Consider the following 16,352-nt stretch of genomic DNA (forward strand, 5'->3'; position numbering starts at 1 on the left):
TTTGGGTTACAAATTTTAGAACCCGATTAGTACCCGAACTACCGGGTACCCGACAAATATAATTAAATTTAAATAAATTTAGTTAAATTTTGATTTACATAACAAAATATTTTAGATATTTTGATTATTTTTGATATTTAGGTATAAAACTAAATGAAATATTCAAAACTATAATCATAATTTTGGGGTAATTGCATTATATTAATGATAAATATTATAAATATGTTTATATGTTCGGGTTTAATGGGTACCTAAATGGGTACCAGGTATTACCCGACCCTAACCCGAACCCATGAGTATTAGAAAATAGAACCCAATAAAGTTTTATAGGCAAACTCGTACCCAACCCAAATCCAGTTTTTCGGGTCGGGTTCCGGATTGGATATTCGGGTACAGTTTTTATGCCCAGGCCTAGTCACAACATAGAAATAGCTTAAACCGGTTTGGTTCGATTCCGTTCGGTTAGTAAATGTAAACCGGATGTACAAATTACAATACCCTATTAGCGAATGGACTAAACCGAGTAATCGAACAATTTCACGTTTTGTTTATTAGTGATAACGTTTTATTGTATTATAAACTCTACAAATCTCTTCATCATTTTGGAAGCATTTTGAGAATTAGGGTTATGGAGATGGAAGCAGTGTCCTTCCTCTACGTCTTCCACCACTTCAATCACTCCTTGCCACTCACTCTTCCTCAGCTTCGTCGCATAAGCCAACCCTTGCCGCCAAAACACATCTTTACCGGCCACAGCAACCAAAACTTTCTCACATCCCAATCCGGATATATCCGACCCGGAGCCAACAACGTTAAACCACGGATCATCCACTCCATCTACACTATTAGGACTCACGATCTTTTCCCAAATATACGCAATCTTGCTTCTGACTTCTCCTTCTTGCACATCGAGCTCGTCGATGGGTTCTTTCCCCCAAAAACCTGGATGCACCATTACGATACCTTTGATTCTTGGTTTTAGCTTCTCCTTACCAGCTCTTATTCCCATTTGATGTGCTATATTGGCTCCGGCGCTGTCTCCGGCGATAAAGACTCTGTTGAAGTCGGTGTGTTCGTTTATCCAATCATCAGAGTGAGAATAGATCCATTGAATAGCGGACCAAGAATCATCGTAAGCCGCGGGAACTGGATGCTCCGGGGCAAGACGGTACTGAACCGACACGGCGAGGCAGTTAGATGTTTTAACAACCTCGGTGAGGTAGTTATGATAAACCGGAGAGAAAGGAGATTGAGTGATGTAAGCTCCGCCGTGGAAGTAGATAAGTAGAGGTAGTTTGTTACCTTGGGTTGTGGATTTATGAGGGAGAAACATACGCACGGAGAGGTTGTGCTCCGGGGAGTATACGACATCTTTTGAGACGACGTCGTTTTTCGGGTTTAACGACGTTGGGATGATGTCACTGCCGACAAGTCGGTCGACACGGCCGTTCTTGTGAATTTGGATGGATGGTAGATGATGATGATGATGATCTGTGGTGTGGTCAGATTCCATCTTTTTTGGAAAAGAGAACAGAGTGAAGTTTGGTTAATTTATACGAGATTTCAATTATACGTCTTATTAAAATGATGATTAAGTTATCAGCTTATATAGTTAACAGTTAAATTACAGAGAGGTAGAATTGTCTGAATTCTAGATTTGTCATATCTCATTGTCATTTTGTTAGTAAGTGTTACGTATCATTAGTTTCTTTTAGATTGCTTTCCATAACTTAGGGGTGGACCAATAGTGTATACCAAAACGTAACTGTCATTGTAAATGTATCTAGTCTTTTTATTTCAGTAGTTTTATTAGTTTATTTGTATGATCCCGTCTAATATCTAGTTTAATTATTCGAGCCTGATATTCCTAATAGCCACAAAATTAAGATAAAATTAGGATAATGACGAGTTTTCAATCGTTTGTTTTTTAATTAGGAGTTAAAATCCGCCTAAACGTTATCATCACAATTCACAAATCAATCATTGTGCCAAATTAATTCGATGCATACAGTGACATGCAAATTTTATAAATTCGTAGAACTCATCTAGATATTCGGCATATTATACACAATTTTGAGGTGGACATATTTTACAATATCTATTAATTTTCATTTGAACACAAATATTTATTGTTCGATGATAAATTTGGGTGTTTGTTGTCATTTGTTTACATGTCAACGCAGAGAACGTATCTAAAACGAAAGTGTATTACTGTTTTTTTTAGCAAGTATTCAAGTAAAAAAAATGCAAGGTCCCTTCGGAGAGACATCCCATTAAAAAAAAAAGAGATGCAAGGTATAACTAACACATGGCTACGACTTTGTTGGGTCACATAGTTGGTAGAGAAGACACACTTAATAAAAGTTACGAAAACACGTAACCAAAGAAGAAGAAAACGTTGTAAATTACACTAGACCATTAACGATTAGTTGTTGATGCCACGTACCGCGGCCACGATTACTACTAATCGTCCACCGACGAGAGTCTCTTTGGAGCTTTTGTGTTACTGGTTTTGCTATGGAAAATATTTTTAAAAGACAACCACAAACAAGTCTGTCTCATTCATGTAATTGATTTCTTGAACCTAAATTACATAAACCAAATCAAACACAAAGGATACATAAAAATTAATTCATATTACACTTGGACGACCGAACAAAAACAACAATTTTAATCAGAGAGATTCTTTAACCGGTGATAAACTCCACAAACCTCTTCATAAATTTGGGAGAATTTTCAGAACTAGGGTTTAAGAGATGGAAACAATGATCTTCACCTTCTTCCTCCATCACCTCAACCGTACCTTGCCACCCACTCTTCTTCAGCTTCCCCGCGTAAGCTAAACCTTGCCTCACAAACACATCTTTTCCAGCCACCGCAACCAAAACCTTCTCACATCCCATCCCGGAAAATTCCGAGCCGGATCCAACTACATTAGCCCATGGATCATTCACTCTATCAACACTATTCGGACTCACAATCTTTTCCCAAACTTGTGCAACTCCGTTTCTGATCTCTCTGTCTTGCACATCGTGTTCATCGACAGGATCTTTTCCCCAAAAAGCTGGATGAACAATCACAGTCCCTTTGATTCTTGGCTTAAGCTTCTCTTTACCAGCTCTCATTGCCATGTGATGCGATATATTACCGCCGGCGCTATCCCCGGCGAGATAAACTCTTTCGAAATCGGCGTATTTGTTAATCCATTCTTCTTGACCAGACCCACCGTAGTGAGAGACTATCAACTGGATCGCGGACCATGCGTCCTCATACGCAGCCGGAACCGGATCCTCCGGCGCACGGCGGTACTGAACAGAGACGGCGAGGCAGTTTGCGGATTTGACAACCTCGGTGAGGAAATTGTGGTAGATTGGGGAGAAAGGGGACTCGACGATCCAAGCTCCGCCGTGGAAGTAGATAAGTAGAGGGAGTCTATTACCGGCGACGAGTTGTGTGGATTTATGAGGGAGGAAGAGACGAACGGAGAGGTTGTGCTTCGGCGAGTATACAACGTCTTTTGAAACAACGTCATTTTGTGGGTTTAGAGAAGCCGGGACGGTTTCGGTGCCTGAGAGACGCTCGATACGACCGTCTTTGTAAACCCGGATGAACGGAGGATGCTCGGAGATGATTTCAGATGAAGAGTGTGAACTAAAACAGCGGATGATAGTTGATAGTCGGCGAATGACGCGGCCGGAGACGATGGTTGTCGGTGACGAGTGAGAGCGAGGGAGCTGGCGAGTTAAGCAAACGAAGAGAGATTACGAAGAGGAAAAGGTGATTCGTCGGAGCATGGTCACCGGAATATTTTATCCGGCGAAGGTTGCTATCTATCTACTTATCTAGTGTCCGATAGAGAATGTGCGTTTGTTTGGTTTTATCACTTTTGTCGGAGGATGTGCTTTTGGATAAGGAATTAACGAAAATTAGAAAATAGATAACCGACCCGGTTGAAAACATAAAATTAGTAAATTACATAACCAAATTCAAACCGACCCGGTTAAAAACATAAGATTACATAAACCAAATTCAAATCCAAGATTACATAACCAAATTCAAAATCATGAAGATTAAAACATTCATCAACCAGTAGCAATAAAGTCGACGAACTTGTTCAAAAACTTCAAAGCCTTATCAGTATCAGGTTTCTCCAAATGAAACACATGTCCTTCATCTTTTTCCTCAACCACTTCCACAGTCCCTCCCCACTCACACTTGTCCAGATTCCTCGCGTAAGCCAAACCTTGCCTCCAAAACACATCTTTCCCAGCCACAGCAACCAAAACCTTCTCGCAACCCAGCCCCGAAAAATCCGACCCGGATCCGTTTACATTAAACAACGGGTCATCAGTACCGTTCACACTATTCGGACTCGCAACTTTTTCCCAAACCACCGCGATCCCGCTTCTCATCTCTTTGTCTTGCATATCGAACTCATCAACCGGATCTGTTCCCCAGAAAGCTGGATGAACAACAGCGATACCTTTGATTTTAATAAGATCCACCTTCTTCTTCTTGTTCTTGTTCTCTTCACCAGCTTTCATCGCCATGTGATGTGATATGTTACCTCCGGCGCTATCTCCGGCGAGAAACACTCTGTCGAAATCGGCGTGTTTGTTGATCCAATCCACAGGACCACCAGATCCGTTAGCATGAGAGAAGGTCCATTGGATCGCGGACCATACATCTTCGTACATCGAAGGAACCGGATCCTCAGGTGCACGGCGGTACTGAACAGAGACGGCGAGGCAGTTTGCTGATTTTGTAACCGACGCGAGGTAGTTGTGGTAGATAGGGGAGAAAGGTGACTCGATGATCCAAGCTCCGCCGTGGATGTAGATAAGTAGAGGTAGTTTTTTGTCTACGCCGCCGGAGACGAGGACTTTGTGAGGAAGGAAGAGACGGACGGAGAGGTTGTGCTCGGGGGAGTATATAACGTCTTTGGAAACGACGTCGTTTGATGGATCTAGAGACGACGGGATGATGTCGATTCCGATGAGTCGCTCGACGCGGCCGTCTTTGTAAATACGAACGAAGGGAAGAAACTCAGCGGCGATTTCAGATTCCATTGATGATGATAGATGAGAACTTGAGAAGTGTGGTTGGAGTTGGAGCTGGTCCTTGTCGAGTGGAGTGTGACGCATTTATGTAGTAGTGAGTAGTGAATATTTTAATGTTTTTTTATATAGATACGAGTACGACGCGTTGCATTGAGAGAGGGTATGAGAATTTGACACGTAGTATTTGTTTCTGTTTCTCTTTTTGTTTTTTTTGGTTGGTAGTGTAAATTTTAAGAAAATGACAAAAAGCAAAAAGCAGATGGGTTCTTTAAGAAGTTTCCATTACTTGCAAGTTACAACACAGCTAATAATATTATGGGCAGAGATATTGACAAAACACCTTCAATCAAAGGAATCAAATCTTTCTTGTCTAGCCACCATTTTGTGTAGTATCAATATCTAAATTCTTCTAGTTTTTAGGACTCTTTTTTTGAGGAAACAAAAACATTTCTGTTTAGAGATGATTCTTTCCAAGTAGTACATTATTCCCAAATCCCAATATTGTTTTTAGAGATTTAGAATGATTCACTGTATTGTTTTAGTTTGGGATCATCACACTACATAACTTTTGTTTTCAAATTGATCATTTGTTGAAGAAATACAATATTATTGAATTGATGCTGAAACAATAAATTATTCTGTCGTTTCTTTTTATTTTTGTGGTGTGATGTAATATACTTTAACGTTTAACTTAGGAGAAACCTTACTCCATTCTCCTATGCTTATTATAAACGTAAGCTTAAAGAACCATTTACTGTACTTGCTAAGTTGCTATACTCTTTCTTCTTGCCTCTGGTAGAAGAAGAAAAGAAAAGCTTCAATTCCTATAGACTCCTCTTGATTCCAAACTGTATTTATACTTCGTCAATGTCTTGTTTACAGTCTCGACGTTTTCTGCTCGAATGTGGGATCCATGCATACGACAACCTGCTCACATTTTTTGAATAACAATAAATATACTGGTTAACACCAAACTATTAATGTTAAACACTATATAACATGTTTGTGAAAAAAAAAAAAAAACACTATATAACATGTCATGACTAAGCAAAAAGATGTATGATTCTTCATTACTCTTTAACTTTTCGATTAGTTAAAAAAAGACATTTTTACCTTTCCAGTGCTTTTACCCGAATGTAGATACTCAACAGCATCTGCAACAGCGTTTAAACCTATAAACTTCTTCTGATCAATCCCAACCTACCCAATCGTCAGCGCAAGTAAAGTGAGTGTTTGGAAATGGAATATTTAGTAAAGAATCAATTTGATGAACAATCTGAATGTGAGCAAAAGAAACTCAAGACAATTAGAGGATGCATTCAGCTGGATGCATTACCTTAAGCTTTCCGAGAGAGTAAAGATTGAATAGCTTGTCAAGATTTGGTTTCCACAGTTGACTATATTGCACCAGAAAGAAACCAGCCTGAAACAATTGTCGTTTATTTAGTTATTGCAAATTAACTCAAAGGTAAGGAATCTGTGTGTCCTACTGTCCTAAATCAACATTTTAGACGCAAAAACAGAGAGACCAAAGGATAGACAATGTCATAAATACCAAAATCAGGACTGAATGCAAAAACGGAGAGAACAACATGGCCGTTTCAACATACCACAGTTTGGCTTTTTGCTAATATTTTCTCGCACAGCCCTGGATAGTTTGCGGGTTGCCATCCCTTCTCCCCTTGATACTGAAAGACGAAATCAAAGTTATGTGTGACAGTTTCAAAACCCATGTAGAACAAAACTGTTGTCTAGACAGATGTCCAAAGAGTGATATGATAGGGAACCTGAGAGATCATTCCAATCACAATGAGTCGTCCGTAAACAGCAAGAGCATTCAAGCACATATCAAACATTTGACCACCTACAGATTCATATATAACATCTACACCCTTTGGAAACTCCTTTTTCAAGACCTGGCAAAATTAAAACAGTATTGTTTAATTGTAGACTAGCCACATAGAAACTAATAATATTATAACTAGAGTTTTTACTTGGACCCTACCGTCTTGATGTCCTCGGCTCTATAGTCGATGACACGATCGACCCCAAGATCTTTTAATAGCTTGGCCTTCTCTGATCCTCCACAAGTAGCAAGCACCTTATTTCCTGCTAACTTTGCAAGCTGCATAGAAAATCTCTCAAAATCAAGATTCTAGCTGGCACAAATACTTCCACAAATTACATAGAAATGATCTATGTTCTGGTAAGTACTTTAAACAACTAGATAGTCTTATTTAATAAACTTTATGTATTCATACCTGGACTGCGAATTGTCCAGTCCCTCCTGCAGCAGCAGTCACAAGTACCGTTTCACCTGATTTCATTTGTCCTGCCTGTGAATACGATAACGAACATGTTAGGCATATTAAATATAACAACTTCAGAATATTAGATAGGAATGATACCAGACATGCAACTGAAAATAAAGAATAAAGGCGTAAGAATATGAAAGACTATGAAAACAGATAGTTAATAACACTCGTTAGTAGATCAATAACGACCTTTTCCAGGGCGATTAATGCAGTTAATCCCGAGGTAAGCATGGCAACAACTTCTGCATCCGGTCTTGGAACAGGAAGCACATGCTTAGAAGAAACCTATATATTCACAAAAGACATGTTCACATGATCACTGAAGCCTCGAAAAAGCAACTTTTTGTTCATATGATTTAGGAGCTCTCATACAATCATGTATTCAGAATATGCTCCAAATGTCATAACAGCAGCTGGAGTCCCAACTTCCAAATTCTTAACAGATTCTCCCACTGCTGCAATTATTCCAACTCCCTGGAAAACTGAAGCAAATTAGCATTCTGATAGGAACCCAATAAAGCATGGTTCAATAAAGAGCTACAGAAGTTTCAGTTCAACAAAATATACCTCAAATCCAGCATCAAAGGGAAGCTTCGGGGAGCCGCCGCCAAAGTAACGACCTGAGCTGAAGTTTACCTGCTCATGGAATACAACAAGGACAGATTAAAAAGTTTAGGTTGAGTTGCCTATTAACGGAGAAAAAGAAGGTTACAAGGAACAACTAAGAAGGTGGTCTTACATCACTTGCGTTAACACCAGCATAGATGATTTTCAGGAGAACTTGGTGTGGTCCAATGGGTAGTTTTAGTGGTGCGCGGACTATGCGGGTAGCATTGCGGAAATGATGGGACAAGGCGTGTACAATTCTGAAGGGGAGAGTAGGCCATCAGTATGTGTACTCTAGGAGGACATAGAAATACAACATTCATCTAACCTATGTCCTGGTTCTCACAGTCACATATTCACTTACATTTTCTCAAAGTTTTGAGGAAGTTCAATCTTGGTAGATACTTTATAGGAAGGTCTATTTCTGGAACTTGAAGCCACCAAGTACTTTGCCTCTTCCATTGGAGTTGGCCAATACTCCAAACCCCTCCGGTTGGTAATCCACAGACAAGCCCCGGCCTTCTTCTCATCCGTTATAAGCTCAAAAGCACCTAAATAAAAAAATATGGCAAACATATGAACTTTAATTAATGGCTTGATCTAATACTGGTATCCTTCCTATATCGATAACAACTTGCAATGTCGATAGAAGGTAAAGGTGAGATTATATAACAATTCATTAAACAGAAAGATATATACAGTTAAGAAGTAAGAGTATTCACGTGTTCCAATTCTTTCTAATTCCCCATATATTACTGAACCAATCAACCATGTCAAACAAAGCATAAAACAAGAATAATTTGCTCGGTATGGAAACATATATAGAAAGCGTGAAAAATTCCAGCAGATATATGCAGCTGATCCATAAGATATATATAAGTCCAAGGGGTCACAATCAGATATGTGTACACACCTTTAATCAACATGTCCATAGACATGTAACCGCCTATTGACTGAAGTACAGAAGCAGTCATACCTTCAGCTAAGTCTGTCTTGATAAACTGCACAGCGAAAGTGCAGAAGGAAAAAATTAGACAACACACTCAGCAAATAGTATTTTGGCTGTGACAGACACATTCATAACAGAGCTTTTTGATGTAACAGGTATTTTGATGAGAGAATACTAGCTGGCAATGTCACTGACCACACTTATTTATCACAAATATTTTACCATTAAGAAGCATTAGTAAACATTTTGGTAAGCATTAAAATATTCTTCTTACTTCAGGGCAAAGCACATTGATGCGGATCCCTTGACGCCTGTAATACCCTAATGATCTAGTGAATAAGACGACACCAGCTGTAGACATGTAACATATTTGAATAAACCATAAAGATAAATGGTATAATTCAATGAACATGTTTGAAAGAAATAACAAAAAAAACAAGCAAAAAATAAAACCTTTAGCGGAAGCGTAGATAGGATCAATGGGCATTGGATAAAGACCCGCAGCTGATCCCATGTTAATGATAACACCAGGCTTTTGTTTGGCTTTCATAGCTTTGATCTACACAAAATTGGAATATCACAATTATCAGAAGTTTCATAAAAGCCGATATACTAAAAATCGGAACTTAACAAGTTGTGTGAAGTGAAGACTTACAGCAAGTTGTGTGCCTTCAATAACTGCAACGAGATCAACATTAACAGTGTGTTTCCATGATTTAGACCCATCAGTGTCATCTTTATCAAATCTAACAGGATTGCCAATCCCAGCATTGTTAATGCAGATGTCCAGTGTTCCATATGTGTCTAAGTGCTTCTCGAAAGCAGCCACGAGATCTCCTGTTCTCATAATCCAGGAAAAAAAATCAATAACAACAACTAAAGACAGAGTATTCTGCCTTCATCTTCAAGCTAACTACTACTACACACTCACCTCTACTAGTCACATCACATTTCACAAAGATAGCAGATGGAAAGCTTAACCCTGGATGAAACTTGGCATTCGCCTTTCGGACGAGCGAGGTAGTCTCTTGTCCTTTCTCCTCCGAAAAATCAGCCACAGTTACAAACACTCCTTTCTCAGCAAGAGCTAAGCAGAGAGCTCGACCTACACAAAATCATCACCAAAAATGTCCGGACACAGAACTATACTACAGACATAAAACAAAAGGAGTGTTTTGATGTGCTGATGTGCTTACACACAAAAAATAGTACAGATGTGTTCTGTCTGTATTTTAGTTTCATCATGGTAAAAAGCTTTTTACATAAAAGCATCAATATCATGCGTCACACACCAATCTCATAGGTAAATATAAAAAAACATAGTCCAGCGTCAGCAAATCTAAGCAATTACTAAAATTCTTTTTACTAAAAACTAAGATTACACAGAAGATTTCAACAACCACATGAAAGTAACAAAATTAATAATTCAATTATCGGAAATGTAAGTTTTTACCAAGGCCGGAGGCGCCGCCAGTGACGAGAGCGGATAAACCAGGCTTGAGCTCCATTAAATTGAATTAGAAATAAGCTTCGATTTGGTTAAGGTTTCTTCTTACAAGAAGTGGGAGCAGAGGTTGGAGATGATGAATGATTGAACTGTTTGATCCTCTTCTCGAAACTCGAAATAAGATCAAGAAGGCTAATGAGAGCCCCACCGTCTGTTCTATTGTGACACGTCTACAATCATTACGACACTTTGGTTTGTCCGAATCCGGTTTGTCCTGATAAAAGTGTATATCAAAAAGTCTAATTAGATTTAAAGTACAGTGGTTATCAACAAAGCGCCTGTAGCTCAGTGGATAGAGCGTCTGTTTCCTAAGCAGAAGGTCGTAGGTTCGACCCCTACCTGGCGCGTCATTTTTTTTCCTCCATTTTAAATCTTTCCATATTTGATTGTTGTTATTTGCGGTTAATGATATTGATCAAAGCAGTCAGACTTTGGTTAATCTTCTTTCTTGGAGTTTACAACACACAAACGACAATGAGATAACACTGTCACCTAAACTAGATTTTAACCCATACAAACAAAAGGGGTTGGATTTTCATTTACAAAAATTAATAAGAAGAAGAACAACAAGATTTTCTTTTACTATTAGTAACTTATCCAAAATTTGCATATATGTCTTTTTCTAATTCTGATCTTCTCTTTAGTACTCCAGGTTAATGAGTAATAGCAATGCTAAATAAAAGTGTCATTTGGGGTATGTGGAATCCATTTCTTTCACCATGGCCTCTAGCAATAAACCCTAATCATCATCCTCCGAATCTGCCATTGTTGTAATGAAAGTAAAAGTCACTCAAAACTTACAATACACACACATATATGAATAGTGTGACTGATATGCTCATGTGTGATTGTCAAATGCTTATGAGCAAAACTTTTAATCTTATATNTCTAATTAGATTTAAAGTACAGTGGTTATCAACAAAGCGCCTGTAGCTCAGTGGATAGAGCGTCTGTTTCCTAAGCAGAAGGTCGTAGGTTCGACCCCTACCTGGCGCGTCATTTTTTTTCCTCCATTTTAAATCTTTCCATATTTGATTGTTGTTATTTGCGGTTAATGATATTGATCAAAGCAGTCAGACTTTGGTTAATCTTCTTTCTTGGAGTTTACAACACACAAACGACAATGAGATAACACTGTCACCTAAACTAGATTTTAACCCATACAAACAAAAGGGGTTGGATTTTCATTTACAAAAATTAATAAGAAGAAGAACAACAAGATTTTCTTTTACTATTAGTAACTTATCCAAAATTTGCATATATGTCTTTTTCTAATTCTGATCTTCTCTTTAGTACTCCAGGTTAATGAGTAATAGCAATGCTAAATAAAAGTGTCATTTGGGGTATGTGGAATCCATTTCTTTCACCATGGCCTCTAGCAATAAACCCTAATCATCATCCTCCGAATCTGCCATTGTTGTAATGAAAGTAAAAGTCACTCAAAACTTACAATACACACACATATATGAATAGTGTGACTGATATGCTCATGTGTGATTGTCAAATGCTTATGAGCAAAACTTTTAATCTTATATACAAATATTGACAAAAGAATAAGTGTTGTTACCTGATCTTATGTCTTCTCCCACTTTTCCTCTGTTTTGAAGCTGTCTTATGATCATTGCACAAATAAGATACCACCAATATATGTGGAAAACTAGTAGCATTAGTAACATTGTATTGAAGGCATAGTACTTCACTTTGCCTTTTACTGCTGTCATATCCAAATATCTTAGTAGTTCAGAGCTGAAAAAAGGGCATATCGATAAATATCATATGCACGAACCGATAAAGAGTAAGAGGTTTTATTCTTTAGGAGTATATAAACTGTGTGTGTACCTTGTAGCCCTGATGATCCAAAACGGGAAGTAAACCAGCCGCAGCAAAAACCAAGAAATAGCAAAAAGTCCAAAACACACACTTGCACCAAGTTCCTTTCCTGAATACTTGAAAATCTTAGCAGATTCCATAAACACGTCACTCGCGTCATGAATGGCGAGGATGATTGATCCAATTCTAAAGAAGCTGCATATGAATAAAATAGTAATAAATCAGTTGCTCTTTAGCCCTTTTGATCTAAAGAATGCTATTTTAAGTATCAATCCAATCTCAACAAGTATTTTTTGCAAGATAATGCCAATAGACAAAATAAAATTTGATTACCCCACTAAGTATGAGGAGCCAATGAGGATGATAGTAATTATGTGATGAGACATCATGACAGCAAAGTCCTTTCTTCTGGTCTCCCACGCAAGCAACGCAGCAACACTATAAACATAGAACCCGCACTGGCACATATAGAAAAGCTCTAGAGAAGACCTACAACAACAACAAAAATATTAGTTACTTGAAGTTAATCATGAGCTAAGATCTCATTCACTGTTCCCATCACATGTTCTAAGAACCCTATTAAGAACAGGCAACATGAAATTGATGTAATAAGCCCAATGGCTCCAGTACATATTTCTAAATCAAGAACACAAAGGTCATCCGTACATGAGAATCAAGAAACCAAAATTTGGATTGACTACTCACTTGAGCTCTTGATTAGGCCATCCGTGGAAGTAGAGTTTAATATCTCCAAACCACCGCTCTGGATAAACGAATTCGAGAACATATAATTCACAACCAGCATAGTACAACAGTTTCCACAGGGACTCTTTGCATTTGACGATTTTCGCACGAGTAGTAGCATTGTTTAATTTTAGTGGAGAAGAACCTGTGCTCAAAAGCCAAATAGCTATCCTCTGCAAGATCCGAAACAATAAACAATATAACACATTAATCAGTATCTTGCGAATGTAAGCAATATATATAGATGCTTAACATTGATAACAATGGTACAATAAATAACACACATGCAACGGTTAAGCAATGTTCTTTCTCAGCTTTGTGACACAGACGATTTAATAAAAGCGATATAAAACATACTACAAAGTCACAAAGATAAAGATAGTGTTTCTTACATGAAAGACGAACTTATCGAGGAATAGCCTCGAAAAGAAGAATCCAAAGGCAAAGTAGACAGCGGTTTGGAAATGCGAAGCTTTAAGGTTTTGGACGTCATTACCAGCGCTTGAATATACAGATTCAACCATGTTCCGGCGACACAAACTATGCCGGAGAGACCTCGGTTTTCACGGAGAAAAACATCAAAAAACAGAACAGAAGAAGTTAAAAAGTTATATTTGTCGCTGGAAACAAGACCAAAAACTGTGGCGGCGACGGAAGAAGAACCACGGAATTGGGCGAGAATGAAGAGGAATGGATCATAAAAATTGGAGAAGAGCCTATAAAGACGGAGGAGAAGCAAAGGCGCATAGAGAGAGAGAAGAGAGTTTTATGGCAGAGAGATTCGAAATGCGTCATTTGTCATGCCTCTTTTGCAACTTGTTTTTTTTTTCTTTCTTTCTTTTCTAGTATTTAGTATTTAATTGTTTTTTTTCTTGTGTTTTACAATCCATTTTAATTGTTTTGTTTTGTTGTTCGATTATTATATCCTAAAATATTCAAGTATAAAAAAGTAAAAACAGGTATGTGGTATTTAATATTATTTCAGTATTCAAGTTATGTTTATCAAATACAATTTAACTACATTTATATTGTCATGCTTAAAGCAATTTCACAACTCAATTGTAGACCACTGGAACACACTGAACTGATATATACATAGTAATATACGTACCTAGATTAATATATACTTATACAAAAGGTCGCAAAACAAATCCTAATTAACTCTGGTATAATCTTTGCTTATTTTACTAGGCGGTAGGACGTGATGGTATGATATGATCTCGATTTCATCAAATTTATACTCCAAATCTGAAAACGTCCAAGGAAAAAAAAGAAAACAAAGAGTGACACTAGTGTTTAGTTTATTTTTTAATCAACAACATTTCATAAATTGTAGATCTCGTACTAAAAATGGTAGTTTGATATGTGATAAGTGATAACTATAATATAATATGATCATATAATTGTCCAAAAGTCCAAACGTAATATTTGATCATCTAAGTCGTTCACATATTTTGTTTTTCAAGGTTCATACAATATTACAATTTATATATTTCCGCAAAGTCGAGATTCCAATCTTTAATGTAATCAATCGAACCACTACTACAAGAAGTAAAAGAGTTTTGTTTATAATTTGCTTTTGTTTGTTCACTTAGTCTTCGGGTATTATTATCGACAGTGGCACTACGAGTCTACAGCGCACAGTGACTTATGAGTTGAATATACATGGTCTGCCCTTTAAAGGAATACATAATAGGATATTATTAACCTCTAGAAAGACGAAGGCCAAGAAAAAATGTCACTCTTCCTCTGTTTCCTCTGCCTCTTACCCCTTATCTTAATCTCCTTGAAAAGTTTCAAATCTTCGAAATAGAAGCTTCCTCCGGGTCCAAAGACGCTTCCGATCATCGAAAACTTACACCAACGCCGGGAACTACATCCCAGGAAACGTCGGAACCTCTCCGACGAGTACGGACCAGTGGTGCTTCTCCAATACGGATTCGTCTCCGTGGTGGTGATCTCTTCGAAAGAAGCAGCAGAAGAAGTTCTAAAAATCCACGATCTTGAGTGTTGTAGTCGACCAGAGACGGCCGGGACCAGAGCAACTTTTTACAACTTTAAAGACGTCGGATTCGCACCTTACGGTGAAGAGAACGACTTGTGTGTCAAGAAACTCTCTGAGTTTGCTACGAAACNAAGTTGGCATTGTTGAATTTGCTTTAATTCTTTGATTGGGGATTGCCGAAGATGGGTGAAGCCAACGAGAAGATATATTGGTTTATCTGAAGTAGTGTCTATGTGATACAAGTCGTGATACAAGATTGTTGTTGTTTTATGTGACTGAGAAGTTTCTAGAAGGTTTGAGAAGGCAATATTGAAGGACAGTTTGAGTATGAATTAAAGAGGAAAACTACTATTTCTTTGGTTAATTAAATTGGAGTTTTACAAGNTCACTTTGATCGGAAATATAGTGTGTAGGATCGGGTTCGGGATCAATCTCTATGAGAGTATGAGTGTGACTTCGTTGATGAAGATAGGATCGTTGATCTTGTGCACAAGTTTGATGAGGTCTTAGAAGATTCTCTGTTATCTGATTTCTTTCCCGGGAGAATCGGCAGACTCATCGACCGGATCTCCGGTCAGAACAAGAAGTTGAACAATCTTTTCTCGGAACTAGACACTTTCTTTCAGAATATTCTCGATCATCATCTCAAGCCTGGAAGAGAGAGGTCATATATTATTGACGTGATGATCGATATGATGAAGAAGCAAGAGAAAGATGAAGATGCTTTCAAGTTCACCACTGATCATCTCAAAGGGATGATCTCGGTACGTAAACCTAAAATATAATAGTCTTTTCTTCAAGTTGTATATCTATTCCGAAGTGCTTAAAGATATTGCAACCATACCATTAGTGTTTTTGGTTTTATGTCACAGGACATATTTCTAGCGGGAGTAGGCGCAAGCGCTGCCACAGCGGTATGGGCAATGACCGAGCTGATCAGAAACCCGAAAGTGATGAAGAAAGTGCAAGAAGAGATTCAGACAACACTTGGGGACAAGAAGGAGAGAATCACAGAAGAAGATCTAAACCAACTTCACTACTTTAAGCTCATGGTCAGGGAGGTATTCAGGTTACATCCATCAGCTCCACTCTTGCTTCCAAGAGAGACATTGTCTCATGTCAAGATCCAAGGCTACGATATTCCTGCGAAAATACAGATCATTATCAACGCTTATGCAATTGCTCGTGATCCAAAACTCTGGGAGAACCCCGATGAGTTTAACCCTGACAGTTTCTCGACAATTCCATAGATTATAAAGGACTAAACTTTGAGCTTATACCGTTTGGATCTGGTAGGAGAATATGTCCAGGGATGACAATGGGAATCATGCTTGTT

General features: G+C 38.1%; 5 protein-coding genes, 2 non-coding genes and 1 pseudogene across 8 annotated transcripts in view; 3 read left to right on the top strand and 5 right to left on the bottom strand.

Annotated features, from left to right (window-relative positions):
• LOC104777878 (probable carboxylesterase 3) lies at positions 512-1,521 on the bottom strand. The gene has a single exon (XM_010502207.1). It carries the CDS (start codon positions 1,511-1,513, stop codon positions 566-568), a length of 948 nt encoding a protein of 315 aa, XP_010500509.1. The 5' UTR covers positions 1,514-1,521; the 3' UTR covers positions 512-565.
• LOC104777879 lies at positions 2,536-3,876 on the bottom strand (annotated as a pseudogene).
• Positions 3,951-5,236, bottom strand: LOC104777880 (probable carboxylesterase 5). The gene has a single exon (XM_010502208.2). The coding sequence runs from the start codon at positions 5,142-5,144 to the stop codon at positions 4,083-4,085; it is 1,062 nt and encodes a 353-aa protein (XP_010500510.1). The 5' UTR covers positions 5,145-5,236; the 3' UTR covers positions 3,951-4,082.
• Positions 5,647-10,595, bottom strand: LOC104777881 (zinc-binding alcohol dehydrogenase domain-containing protein 2). The gene is made up of 18 exons (XM_010502209.2): positions 10,384-10,595; positions 9,862-10,035; positions 9,586-9,767; positions 9,384-9,489; positions 9,205-9,281; positions 8,895-8,982; positions 8,346-8,532; positions 8,115-8,241; positions 7,943-8,011; positions 7,748-7,849; positions 7,565-7,660; positions 7,322-7,396; positions 7,066-7,185; positions 6,848-6,976; positions 6,671-6,748; positions 6,397-6,483; positions 6,174-6,260; positions 5,647-5,987 (listed from the first exon to the last, which is right to left on the bottom strand). The coding sequence occupies exons 1-18, from the start codon at positions 10,436-10,438 to the stop codon at positions 5,937-5,939; spliced, it is 1,890 nt and encodes a 629-aa protein (XP_010500511.1). The 5' UTR covers positions 10,439-10,595; the 3' UTR covers positions 5,647-5,936.
• On the top strand, positions 10,712-10,784 carry TRNAR-CCU. The gene has a single exon. It is a non-coding gene; the product is annotated as a tRNA-Arg (tRNA).
• On the top strand, positions 11,361-11,433 carry TRNAR-CCU. The gene has a single exon. It is a non-coding gene; the product is annotated as a tRNA-Arg (tRNA).
• Positions 11,599-13,809, bottom strand: LOC104777883 (LAG1 longevity assurance homolog 2-like). Its single transcript, XM_010502210.2, has 6 exons — positions 13,404-13,809; positions 12,973-13,184; positions 12,601-12,756; positions 12,277-12,462; positions 12,005-12,183; positions 11,599-11,845 (listed from the first exon to the last, which is right to left on the bottom strand). The coding sequence occupies exons 1-6, from the start codon at positions 13,533-13,535 to the stop codon at positions 11,826-11,828; spliced, it is 885 nt and encodes a 294-aa protein (XP_010500512.1). The 5' UTR covers positions 13,536-13,809; the 3' UTR covers positions 11,599-11,825.
• LOC104777888 (cytochrome P450 71B28-like) overlaps positions 15,411-16,352 on the top strand; it is a 4,991-nt gene continuing 4,049 nt past the window's right edge. Inside the window, exons 1-2 of one of the 2 annotated variants that reach the window (XM_010502212.2) lie at positions 15,411-15,780; positions 15,889-16,346. In XM_010502212.2, the coding sequence (XP_010500514.1) occupies positions 15,700-15,780; positions 15,889-16,266 (459 nt within the window). In that variant the 5' untranslated portion in view covers positions 15,411-15,699 and the 3' untranslated portion in view covers positions 16,267-16,346. Of the gene's footprint in view, positions 15,781-15,888; positions 16,347-16,352 lie in introns of those variants that run through there. The other variant, XM_019243906.1, reaches the window with a different exon arrangement.

Source organism: Camelina sativa, chromosome 3 (genome assembly GCF_000633955.1).
Source record: "Camelina sativa cultivar DH55 chromosome 3, Cs, whole genome shotgun sequence".
NCBI lineage: Eukaryota > Viridiplantae > Streptophyta > Magnoliopsida > Brassicales > Brassicaceae > Camelina > Camelina sativa.

Coding starts and splice junctions, on each gene's coding strand:
- LOC104777880 (XM_010502208.2), bottom strand. CDS start 5,144: ATGCGTCACACTCCACTCGACAAGGACCAGCTCCAACTCCAACCACAC.
- LOC104777878 (XM_010502207.1), bottom strand. CDS start 1,513: ATGGAATCTGACCACACCACAGATCATCATCATCATCATCTACCATCC.
- LOC104777883 (XM_010502210.2), bottom strand. CDS start 13,535: ATGGTTGAATCTGTATATTCAAGCGCTGGTAATGACGTCCAAAACCTT. Junction 12,463..12,600: donor GGCTCCTCATACTTAGTGGG/GTAATCAAATTT, acceptor ATTCATATGCAG/CTTCTTTAGAATTGGATCAA. Junction 11,846..12,004: donor GGGAGAAGACATAAGATCAG/GTAACAACACTT, acceptor CAACAATGGCAG/ATTCGGAGGATGATGATTAG.
- LOC104777881 (XM_010502209.2), bottom strand. CDS start 10,438: ATGGAGCTCAAGCCTGGTTTATCCGCTCTCGTCACTGGCGGCGCCTCC. Junction 9,282..9,383: donor TATCTACGCTTCCGCTAAAG/GTTTTATTTTTT, acceptor ACATGTCTACAG/CTGGTGTCGTCTTATTCACT. Junction 6,484..6,670: donor TAGCAAAAAGCCAAACTGTG/GTATGTTGAAAC, acceptor CAATTGTTTCAG/GCTGGTTTCTTTCTGGTGCA.